This window comes from Stegostoma tigrinum, chromosome 17 (assembly GCF_030684315.1).
Source record: "Stegostoma tigrinum isolate sSteTig4 chromosome 17, sSteTig4.hap1, whole genome shotgun sequence".
NCBI classification, from domain to species: domain Eukaryota; kingdom Metazoa; phylum Chordata; class Chondrichthyes; order Orectolobiformes; family Stegostomatidae; genus Stegostoma; species Stegostoma tigrinum.
This window is the reverse complement of record NC_081370.1, coordinates 58,691,950-58,704,155: the sequence shown is the minus strand read 5'-3', so window position 1 is coordinate 58,704,155 and position 12,206 is coordinate 58,691,950. Positions and strand designations below refer to the sequence as shown.

The window sequence follows — 12,206 nt, the reverse complement described above, 5'->3', positions numbered from 1 at the left end:
GTTTCTATTTTTGTTTACATCATTTCTTGTTTGTCCAATTTCAAATGTACGGAAGGAATTATGTTGCTGTATGTTATCTGATAGAAACCAGGAAACTGCAGTTCAGAAATGCAGTAGAATATTAATGAACGAAAAGCCAGTCTTCATTCAGAGTGTGATGTTCAACACGAAAAGTATGGATGCCGTAACTGTTTTCACCTGTCAGAATTTGTTAATCATCATGGACTTATTGTCTGCTCCTAGCACAAGGTAGCAGGTGTTGTGATTTTTTTTTAGAAAAAAAGATTTCATTTATTTTAATTTTTCTGGAAGATTAACACAAGTCTTTAGCACTGCTGCAGCTGTTGGCTTTTGAAGATTTCAATTTATTTGTCCTTGACCCATCCTTTTGCCTTGATGCGATATCTACAGGACACAAAAGACTGAATTACCCCCGAAATTGCAAGCGACCGCTCCCCCCAACCCCTCCCCAACCCAGCTTTTATAAAAGCTGCCTCGTGGCATTCAGTTTTTATTATTTGCTCTCGGATGCTGGCGCATCACCGTTTCCTGGTTTATGTTGCGGAGAAGTGGGAGGATGGATTATAAGTACAGTCAGATAACTTGAGTTCATCAGCGTTGCTCCCCAGGGAGCGATGGACATTGGAAGTGCCACAGACTGCAGTCACTCATTTTCCTCATTTAACCTTTACCACAGTGGGTGGGGTTTGTTGTTGCAGGGAGCTGTCAGTGTGAGAGCTTGCTGCATGTTATAGACTGCAGTGACAGACATGAGAGCATGATCCAAGTGGAGATGGTGCCTGATGAAGGAGGGGAGAGAGCACTGTGTATTGATCAGTGTGGCTCTGTAACTGAGAATAATGACTTATGCTTTTCAGGCGTGATTAGAATTCATCAGCCCCTGTCATATAATTTTGTTGCACAGAACTCCTTCATCCTGACTTGCTCATGTCAATATACTCTGATTTGCATTAATCTGTTCTGTAGATGAATTAGCAAGCTCTGATTAAATGGAACAATTCCTCTGAGGCACCTGTAAATGTATAACAATTATATGAAGTGTGGATTATGTACTATACCTGTCAGCCACCAGATAAGATATCATCTACTTCAGTGTTTTTATTCCAACATCATCTTCCCTAATATATACTCATTGTCACAAAAAGCTATGCTGTTGTATACAACAGATTTTAAGGGCATAAATATAATTTCAGAGACTTTAATAAAAGCAGCAGTATTACAATTCAAATGGTAACTCTCAATTCTGAGCTCTAAATTTATCTTCTTCTCTCTGTCACATGGGATTTTTCCCAGTACAACAAAGATAGCTCGATATTAGTGAAGCTTATGTTCAAGTTGGGTAACTAAGCTCCCCTGAGGAGGAAACTGAGGAGGTGCTTTGAAAGATTGTTGCGAGTTAGGGCAATGATTTAGCTAGGTGGCTTGGTGACTCAGGACTTAGCACTGCTGCCTCACAGCACCAGGGGCATGAGTTTGATTCCACCCTTGGGTGACTGGCTGTGTGGAGTTTGCACATTCTGTCTGGGTGCTGTGGTTTCCTCCCACAGCCCAAAGATGTGTCAGTGAGATGGATTGGTCATGCTAAATATGGACTTGTTGGGCTGAATGGCCTGCTTCCACACTGTCGGGATACTTTTAAACATTAAAAAAAACCCTACAATGTGGAAACAGGTCATTCGGCCCAACAAGTCCACACCACCTTCCGAACAGGAGCATCCAACCCAGACCCATTCCCTTAATTTCTCATGTCTAACCCATCTAGCCTAAACATCCCTCGGCAATTTAACATGGACAGTCCATGCTAAACCCTGCACATCTTTGGACTGTAGGAGGAAACCCACGCAGAGAAGGGGAGAACATGCAGACTCCACGCAGACAGTCGAGGGTTGAATCAAACCTGGGTCCCTGATGCTGTTAGGCAGCAGTGCTAACCACTGATCTACGCTGCCTCGATGATTCTAGGGGTGGGGGCTTTATTTTTAACAGAATCAGTACAGAACGGATGGACTGCGTGCGCAGTTAGAATTGAAGTCAAAAATTTACCGCCTCACCTTCTGCTCTTTGCCACTTTTCACTGATCGTTTCACTGATCAACTTCATTTTATTCAGAACGAGACTGACAAACAAAACATAGATCCACAGAAAATAAGAACAGGAGTAATGACTCATAGTTCAAGGATAAGGGATAAACCTTTTAGGCCTGAGACAAGTTGAAAGGTCTTCACCCAGAGAGTGGTGAGCCTGTGGAATTCTATACCACAGAAAGCGGTTGAGGCCAAAATATTGTGTTATCAGGAATCAGGTAGCTGCAGCTCTTGTGGCTAAACGGAAGAAGTGGTACGGGGAGAGAGGTTTAGGGGATTGAGCTCAATGATGAGCCATGATCGTATTGAGTAGTGAAGCAGTCTCAAGGGGTCAAATGGCCTACTGCTGCTCCATTTCTATGTTTCCGTGGAATGTTTAGATAGTTTATGGTTGATTGAGTATGGAACTGTTATGTAAAAGCACCTAAAGTGTGTATGTGTCTGTTTGGGGGGGGAGGGGGGAATTTGTGTGTGTGTGGGATGTGTAGGCGTGTGTGTGTGTGGGAGGGGTGGGTGTGTATGTATGTGGTGTGTAGGTGTGTGTGTGGGGGGAGCGTGCGTGTGTCGAGTGTGTAGGCGTGTGCGTGTGTTGGGGGAGGGACAGTGTGTGTGTGTGTGTGTGTGTGTGTGTGTGTGTATGTATGTGTGTGTGTGTGTGTGTGTGTGTGTGTGTGTGTGTGTGTGTGTGTGTGTGTGTGTGAGAGAGAGAGAGAAGCAACCTTTCTTCCTGCTGCAGCCTGTCCAAACATATAATTTGCAATTTAGTGAGTATCCCAGATGCATGTTTTAACCTGTCACCTCATGGAAAGGGATCGTCCCCATATGCCATACACTGGGCCTCATACACATATCCAGACATTTCCTCAGTCAGCAATCGGGCCTTCGAATTTGGACATCACTGAGATCTCATGTGAGAAATCCACCTGGGCACATAGCGTAGTTTCAATCTTGAAGAGAGATTGGCTAGACTGAGGTTATTTTCCTTACAGCAGAGAAGATTGAAAGGTGGGATGATTGAAATGTATAAAATTGTAAAGGGCATGTGTAGGCTTTACAGGAAGAAGCCTTTCCTGTTGCTGGAGGGATCAATGACCAAGGCATAGATTTAGCATGAAGTGCAGAAAGTTTAGAGGAGATATGAGGGAAAGCTTTTTCACCTCCAGGGTGGTGGGAATCTCAACTCCCTGCCTGTAAGGGTGGAGAGGCAGAAGACATGAACTTGCATTGCCAAGGCATACAAAGCTATGGGCGAAGTTCTGGAAATGGGATTAAAATAATTAAGTGGTTGAAATTTCCCCTTCTCTGATGAACTGTGCAACATAGTTCTGAGTGACACAGATCTCTCAGCTTCCAAATTTGATTGCTGGTCTCGACTGAGTTCCAATATTTTACATTTAGTGTGTCTGGAGCCTAGTTTGCAGGAGAGCAACTCACGTGAGAGGGGGCTCTGATTTCATTTGCATACTGCACTGCAGACTTTATTACAGATCCCCAGGGAGCATAAGCCCACAGAAGACCTCCCACATTTCAATCACTGTCCCTTATCTTACTGTTCCAGATGACAGTTAAAACAAGGAGGTAAGGCTTGCTTACCCGAAAGAGCAGGTTTAAGACTCCCAGCTATTCCCCCATAGTGCACAATGAACTGTAGCTGCTGGGACAATAAGCTTTAGTGTACCTACACTGGTGAGAGAAGTATAACATCAGGCTGATCTCATCATGAAAGATACAAATGTGGCAACTGGGTTAAACTGAAAAGTGAATGACCTGAAGCTGCAACAGAGGTGATTTTGCATTGCCTTCACTATAAAACCAGGAGACTGGGCAGATATAATTACATACAGCACTCCTCGGATCACAGAAACCATCGGATTCATTAAACGTACAAACCACGTTTACTGTTTGTGGTTAATATGAATGATTTAGTCTTGAATGTAGGAGGCTTGATCAGTATTACTCGCAGATGATACAAAAATTTATCAGGTGGTAAGTCAGGAGGAGGATAATCTTAGATACAGGAGATTATATACAGTCTGGACAGATGATCTGATCAGTGGCAAATGGAATTCAACCTGGAGAAGTGTGCGGTGATGCACTTGGGTAGGACAAACAAGGTAAGGGAGTACAGGATGAACAGTTGGACTCTGGGAGGCACCAAGGACCAGAGGGACCTTGGTGTGCAAGTGCCTGGTCCCTTAAGGTATCACGACAGGTAGATAAAGTGAGGAAGAGGGTATATGGAACACCTGCCTTTATTAGCCAAGTTTAAGAGCAGGGATGTGGTCTGGAGCTATATAAGAAGTTGGTTAGGCCACAGCTAGAGTGTGCAGTTGTGGAATTAATTTTATAGAAGGGATGGCACTGGAGAGTGTGCAGAGAAGATTTACTGGGACATTGGCTGTATTGATGAGTTTGAGTTATGCAGAGAGAGTGGACAGACTGCCATCGTTTTCTTTAGGACAGAAGAGATTGAGAAAGAAAATGATTGAGATATATAAAATTATGAAAGGCATAGATAGGGTGTACAGGAAGAAACTGTTCCCCATGATGGAGGAACAGTGACCAAGTGCCTAAATTTAAGTTACAGGAAGAAGCTTTGGATGAGATGTTGGGAATGCCTTTTACCCAGAGGCTGGCAGGAATGTGGAACTCAATGCCTGTAAGGGTGGTTCAGGCAGAAACCCTTATACAATTTAGGCGGTAATAAAATGTGAGGCTGGATGAACACAGCAGGCCAAGCAGCATCTCAGGAGCACAAAAGCTGACGTTTCGGGCCTAGACCCTTCATCAGTGCTCTGATGAAGGGTCTAGGCCCGAAACGTCAGCTTTTGTGCTCCTGAGATGCTGCTTGGCCTGCTGTGTTCATCCAGCCTCACATTTTATTATCTTGGAATTCTCCAGCATCTGCAGTTCCCATTATCTCTGATACAATTTAGGCGGTATTTAGATGTGCATCTGCAATACCAAGGCATACACGGCTATGGGTCAGGTGTCAGAAAATGTGATTAATATATTTACATGGTGATTTTTGAGCAGTGCGGGTGTGAAGGGCTGAATGACCTTTCTCTGTACTGTAGTTCTCAATGACCCTGCTGGTGTTGGACTGGGGTGGACAAAGCCAGAAGTCACATGACACCAGGTCATGTTCCAACAGGTTTATTTGAAATCACAAGCTTTCAGAGTGCTGTCCCTTCATCAGGAGCAGTCACTTCACTTCACCTGACGAAGGAGCAGCGTCTGGAAAGCTTGTGATTTCAAACAAGCCTGTTGGACTGTAATCTGGTGTCATGTGACTTCTGGCTTTGTTCACCTAATGCCACTGGAGCTGACCTGCTATTGGGCTAGGAGTTTGGTGGGTATAATGATAATGTAACTGGACTGATAATCCAGAGCCCTAACTAATCCCACCACGCCAGGTGGTGACATTTGCATTTTAAAGATGCTACTGTAATAGTGACGAGATAACTTTCATCAATTATTGTTTAACAACAGAAGGAAATCTGCTGTCTTCCCCTTATTCTGAGATTACATTCTCTGAGCCTATACTCTTCAACATGGGAAAACAACCTTTCCACATCTTCCTTGTCAAATCCCCACAGACGATTGCCTTTTACTCTTCCAAACTCCAATGCGTACAGGCCCAATCTACTCAACCTGTCCTCAGAAAGCAATTCTTCTATACCTGGAACAAAAACAGAAGTTGCTGGAAAAGCTCAGCAGGCCTGGCAACATAAGAAGAAAAAAATTAAAGTTAACATTTTGGGTCCGGTGACCCTTCCTTAGAACTGAGTTCTGAGGAAGGGTCACCGGACCCAAAATGTTAACTCTGATTTTTTTCTTCACGTGCTGCCTGAGCTTTTCCAGCAAGTTCTGTTTTTGTTCCTCAGTTACAGCATCTGCAGTTTTTTCAGTTTTTTTTCCGTTTCTGGCGTCAGCCAAGTGAACTACCTGTGAACTGCTTCCAAAGATAGTATATCTTTCCTTGTTTAGGGTCCCAAAGCTGTTCACAGTACCCCAGCTGTGGCCTAACTAGTGTCTTGTGCATTTTTAGCAAAACCAAGCTAGGGGACACAGTGGCCTAGTGGTATTATCGCCAGACTGTTATCCAGAGACCCAGGTAATGTTCTGGGGACCTGTGTTCAAATCTAGCCATGGCAGCTGATGGAATTTGAGTTCAATAAATATCTGGAATTAAGAGTCTAATGATGACCATGAATCCATTGGAGGTTGTCGGAAAACCCGTCTGGTTCACTAATGTCCTTTATGGAAAGAAACTGCCATCCTTACCTGATCTGGCCTACATGAGATTCCAGACCCACAGCAATGTGGTTGATTCATAACTGCCCTCTGGGTAATTAGGGATGGGCAATAAATGCTGCTTGGTCAGGGACACCTGCATCCCGTGAACGAATTAAAAAAAACTTTTATTCTACATTCCCTTTGAAATGGCAGACAATTCCACAGGTTCAGCAGTCTTGGAATGAAGAGGTTCCTCCTCATTCTTGGGTGGCCCAGTGGTTTGCATTGCTACCTCACAGCATCAGGGACCAGGGTTCGATACCATCCTCAGGCAACTGTCTGTGTGGAGTTTGCACATTCTGCCCGTATCTGCATGGATTTCCTCCGGGTGCTCCAGTTTCCTCCCATAGCCCAAAGATGTGCAGATGAGGTGAATTGGCCGTGGGAACTGCAGGGTTAGAGAGATAGGGTAGGGGAGTTGAGTCTGGGTGGGCTACTGTTCAGAGAGTCAGTGTGGACTTGTTGGACCAAATGACCTGTTTCCACATGTAGGGATTCTATGATCTCAGATCTAAATGGTCTGACCCTTACACGGACAGTGTCACCTGATTATAGATGCTCAACCTTGGGCAAGCAACCTTTCTGTACCTATATTGTTGAGCCCTGTAAGAATTTTCTTTTTTGAATGAGACCACCTCACATTCTCCTAAGCTCCAGGCCCAGTTAATTTAATCTTTCCCTCCATCCCAAGAATTAGTTGCTGAAGCATTGTTGCACTCCCTACTGGGCTGATGTAATCTTTCCATAGGTAAGTAACATTTTGCTAGCCGTCACGGCTGGGTCGATGTCATGTTGATCTCATAATGTGGAGCACCTTCAGATGTTTTTCAAGATTAAGGATGCTACTGAAATGCAAGTAATGATTGTAAGGCTTGACAGTTTCTCTGGGGAGTTGCTGTTCTTTGCTTTGTAACAGTTAGCGTTTCCAGTCATCCATTGGGAGAAATATCATACAAACCATTTAATTTGATGCACGATTGAGTGTATTTATGATAAAATATTTATCACAGCTCTCGGGATAACAAAATCATTTGTCACATGTAGCGAAATCCAAGTCTCAAAGTGAATGCCTGCATCAACCAATCATTACAACCATTGCCGGATTATTCAGAGAAGTGAACACACTTATGATTTTTGATTTAGTGCTGTGATTTTTTTTTCAGGCAATTTCTGGACACTTTGATATTTTATTCGAGAAGAATTGCAGCAATAAGGTGAGGATCCTGGCCTGGCAGAATGCAACTGCAAAAATCAGATGTTTGTCAATTTAATTGTCAAGAGCTGATTCCCTAACCAGATGCTCTTTCATGGAGTCTTGCTGTGCAGTGATATTCGGCCCACATTGATTGATTGACTGACTGATTGATTTATTGTCACGTGTACCAAAATGCAGTGAAAAGCTTTGTTTACGAGTGGTACAGGCAGATCATAGTAAGCAAAGCATGTACAGATCAAAAAGACTTACACAGAGGCATACGGGTTACACTGCACAAGGCGTACACGAGGCAAAATCAACATTAGCAAGATCAGCTTTATTTGGGGCTAGAGAATCCACTTATCAGCCCCATAACAGCCAGGAAGAGGCTGATCCTGAACCTGCTGGTGCATGTGTTCAGGCTTCTGTGTCTTTTGCCTGACGGAAGAGGCTGTAGTTCATTACTGGAGTGCAGTGGGTCTTTGATGATGTTGGCCACCATTCCGTGGCAGAACGCCCAACAGTTTTACTCCCCAACTGTTCCCCCACTTTCCCATCTCTGATCCCTGTTCAGTGCCCTATACAGTCACCCTTTGAAAGTCATTATTGGATTTGCCTGAATCATCATTAGCTCCATCGTTATCCTGTGTAGAGAAAATATTTCCGTGTCTGCTCACTGGTTCACAGGAAACCTGTGGCATAAAAGAAGGCAATTCTGTCCATTGTATCTGTGCTAGCCGAATAATTAGCTGGTTGTTTTTGACCAGAGCAGACACAATGGGCTGAAGGGTCTTTTTCTTTGTTGTAAACCCAATGAGTCAGCCTTGTCCTAGTTTCAAGCTGGTTGTCCCAAGCCCTGGTTGTTTATATTTGTTAAATGTGATGAGAGTTTTTGTCTCTGCTGCCCTTCCAGGCAGTGAATTGTGGACCTTCATCAGTCTGAGGGTAAAAACATTCCTTCTTAATGAGAAGCACAGACAGAAACCACACACTCTGGTTTTGCTCATGCCACGGGTTCCTGACCAAGCCCCTGACCTGGACCTTACCCCACCCCAGGATCTGTGCCCACTCCCCTGGTCCAGGCACTGCACCTCATCCCCATCCCTCTCTATCAGTCCAGAGACTGCACCCCAACCCGTTCCCCTATCCCAGAACCTGCACTCAGCGCCCCTCCCCCAACTCAGATACTGCAATGCCCCCAACTCTGAGTGTAGCAACCCAAGTGCCAGCCTGACTTCCAGCCCCCTCCCTGAGAGTCCTGATTATTGGGTCCTGGTGTTCCCCCACATACTAATCTTTTGGTGAGACATCCAGAGAATCTCCAGCAATCTCTGTTCTTGTTTCTGATTTCCAGCATCTGCAATTTGTTTTTTTTTTAAACTAACCTTTCGTGATTCATGCACAAGCACTCCCAGATGTCCAGACTCTGCAACCTCTCACCATTTAGATAGTTTGTTTCTCTTCTCTTCTTCCTGTCAAAATGGACAATTTCATGATGTTCCACAATATGCTCCATTTGCCAAATCTTTGCACAATCACAAACTATCAACATAATTTTGAGCACTGATGAAGAGTCATCCAGACTCGAAACGTTAGCTTGCTTTCTCTCAATAAGATGCTGCCTGACCTGTTGCGATCTCTAGCAGTTTTTGTTTTCAGTGCAGATTCTAGCATCTGCAGTAAAGTGCTTCTGTAAACATATTTTTGTACCCTCCTTTTGTCCTCTTCACAACTTGCTTTCCTGCCATATTTGTGATGTCAGAAAATTTGGCAACTACACTTTCTGTCCCTTCATCTAAGTCATTTATAAACTGTTGAGTTTCTTGCTCTGAGCACCAAAGTACACCACTCATTGCATCTTGATAATGCTAAAAAAGACCCATTTACACCTACTCTCTGCTTCCTGCTAGCCAGTAAATCTGTTCATGAGAATATCCTCTAAAATGTCAACATTCATTTTCCGAGATAGCCTTGCATGTTGCACTTTAACAAATGCCTTCTGAAAGTCTAAGTTGAGGACCACAGTTGGTTTCCCTTTATCCACCGCACATAGTATCTCCTCAAAGCACTCCAACAAACTCAAATGTAATTTTCCCTTCACAAAGCCAAATAATTTCCCAGAAAGAGAAGCAACCCTTCCATACCTACCTTTGTCAAGTCCACCAAGAAATCTGTATGTTTCAATAAGCTCACCCCTGTCCAATGAAGCAGAGACATCAGTCTTTGAGGTTAATTCTTTGCTGAACTTTCAACAGTAGCAAAACAGTGAGGCAGTCCTGGAAACGATCTATCCTCCTAACTCAGATAAAAACTTTTAAAATGAGCAGGCCTGCTTGTTGTAGTAAACAGTTTGTGATTTTGTTTTATTGTGAGGCAGTATTTCCTATGGTATTGTGGAGCCAGTACGTTGCAAACATTACTGTTCACTGGGTACCTCTGAACTCTCCCTTTCAGGTCATGTTCTCCACTGGCCCAAGAAGCACCGAAACACACTGGAAGCAAACTGTTTTCCTTCTTGAGCAGCCGGTCTCAGTGAGAAAAGGTAATTGACGTTTACTGCATGTTTCCAAATACGGAGCTGAGGCATGCATAAGGCACATGGCTTTGGTGTTGTCATGTTTTGTTTTCACACGGGATGTGACAAGGTGAATTTTTGTCGGTTGTCCCTAAGTCTCCTTGAACTGAGGGAATTTAAGAGTCATTCATGTTGCTGTGAATTAGGAGTTACATGGACGCCGGACCAGGTAAGAATGGCAGGTAACTTTCCCTAAAAGGTATTAGTGACCTAGATGGGTTTTTATGATAATTGTAGGATGGTCGTCATTGAGCTACACATTTTTCTAATGAAATATTTTACAGATTTACATTTCATCAGCTGCTAAGGCTTTAAACACACATAACCAGAGCATTAGCCCAGGGCTGTACATTACCACCACCCCAGTGATGTTACCACTATGTCACTGTCTCCTAGCTTTTTGGCTAAGATCAGACGCAGTGTTGTGATGAATCACATCAGGAGGCACAGTGCCTTGAGTTAGTATTTCTCTAATAATCGCTGTGACTTGCTTTTAAGAACCAGCTTTATATGAAGTTGATGGGCTGGCTGGTGCCCGCACTGGATACTTTTCAGTATGAATGGCAGCAACGTGAATGATGGCAGAAGTGCCAGCAGAATGATGAGCCATGACCATTCAACGTGCATTCAAAGATTAACCTGGGTCGCTGCCAGTTGAAAGATTTAGCCAGCTGCCCTCCACTTTGAGTTTTACCTTGAGAAATCTCTGTGTTGCATCAAAAGAATTAAATAGACAGATATGAACAGACCACATTCCCTCTGGTTAAGACTCAAAGCTGAAGGGTAGTGACACTGTCCTTTTCAACCTCATCAAATGCAATGTCTTAAACAAACTGTGACTGAAGTTCGGCAAATCCCATCTGTCTGAACTGAGCTTTAAAGCAGACTACATTCTGACTATTAACGTGAATAAGCCCGATATCTCTCGAATGAGATGAACAAAACTAAACTTATTTTTACATTTTTTGTGCCATCATTGATGTTTCTGTTTTATCAATATATGCTGCTTATACTTGATGAGTAAACTTGTATTTCGTGTTAGACCAAGAAGATATACAAATCTATCAGGGATCTGTAATGTAAAAATAGGTCAAGGTTTTGTTCAGCCATCCCTCTTCCATAACTTTATCCCCAACCTTGAGAAAAGTCACTGTAGCAACAACTGTTTACCAGATAGATTCCTGGGATGGCGGGACATGACTGGGTAAATGCAGGTGACAGCAGAGTCCAGAACCAAGGGTCATAGCTTCAAGATGTGGCGTAGACTCTTTCGCACGGGAAAAACAGAAATTTCTTCACTCAGACAATGGTGGGCATGTGGAATTCTCTGCCACAGAAAGTGGTTAAGGCCAAAACATTGGATGTTTTCAAGAAGGAGGTAGACATAGTTCGTGGGGCTGAAGGGATCATAAGGTCTGGGGAGATTGAGGGAGCAGGGCACTGAGTTGGATGACTGTCCAGAAATATATTGAATGGACGATCAAGCTGGAAGTGCTGAATGGCCTACTCCTACTCCTACTTTCTTTGTTAAATAAAATGATAGAGAACTTCTTGGTAAGGGGATCTTCCCCTTTTGATTATGACAGTGTTGCCCCCCCCCCTTCACTCCTACCTTCTCACTCAGATACTTGTAAGTCACTTGCATGTGTCAGCTTTCCATTCACTTCCTTCCATTTTCAATGCAGTGTAAAAGCAATAATTTTCCTTGTCAATGTTTTGTCTGTTTTGGGCTTTCAAGCTTAAAAGTGCTTTGATGTTGATGCATTAATCAAACTTAGGTGTTTGTGTTTTATAAAATCACGAGGGGCATAAGTAGAATTGATATAGTTGTCTTTTCCCTAGGATGGGGGATTTCAAGACTCAGGGGCGCATTTTTACGGTGAGAGGAGAGAGATTTTAAAATGACACGAGCGGCAAATTTTTGCACAGAGGGTGCTTCACGTGTGGAATGAACTTCCTGAGGAAGTGATGGATGTGTGGATACAGTCATAATGTTTGAAAGATATTTGGGTAGGTACATGAGTAGGAAAGC

General features: G+C 43.5%; 1 protein-coding gene across 2 annotated transcripts in view; it reads left to right on the top strand.

Moving 5' to 3' along the window:
* Window positions 1-12,206, top strand: part of prmt3 (protein arginine methyltransferase 3) — a 172,221-nt gene that overhangs the window by 132,411 nt on the left and 27,604 nt on the right. For both annotated transcript variants that reach the window (XM_059652185.1, XM_059652184.1), the window contains 2 exons: window positions 7,568-7,618; window positions 10,054-10,141. In XM_059652185.1, coding sequence (XP_059508168.1) covers window positions 7,568-7,618; window positions 10,054-10,141 — 139 coding nt within the window. The remainder of the gene's footprint in view (window positions 1-7,567; window positions 7,619-10,053; window positions 10,142-12,206) is intronic.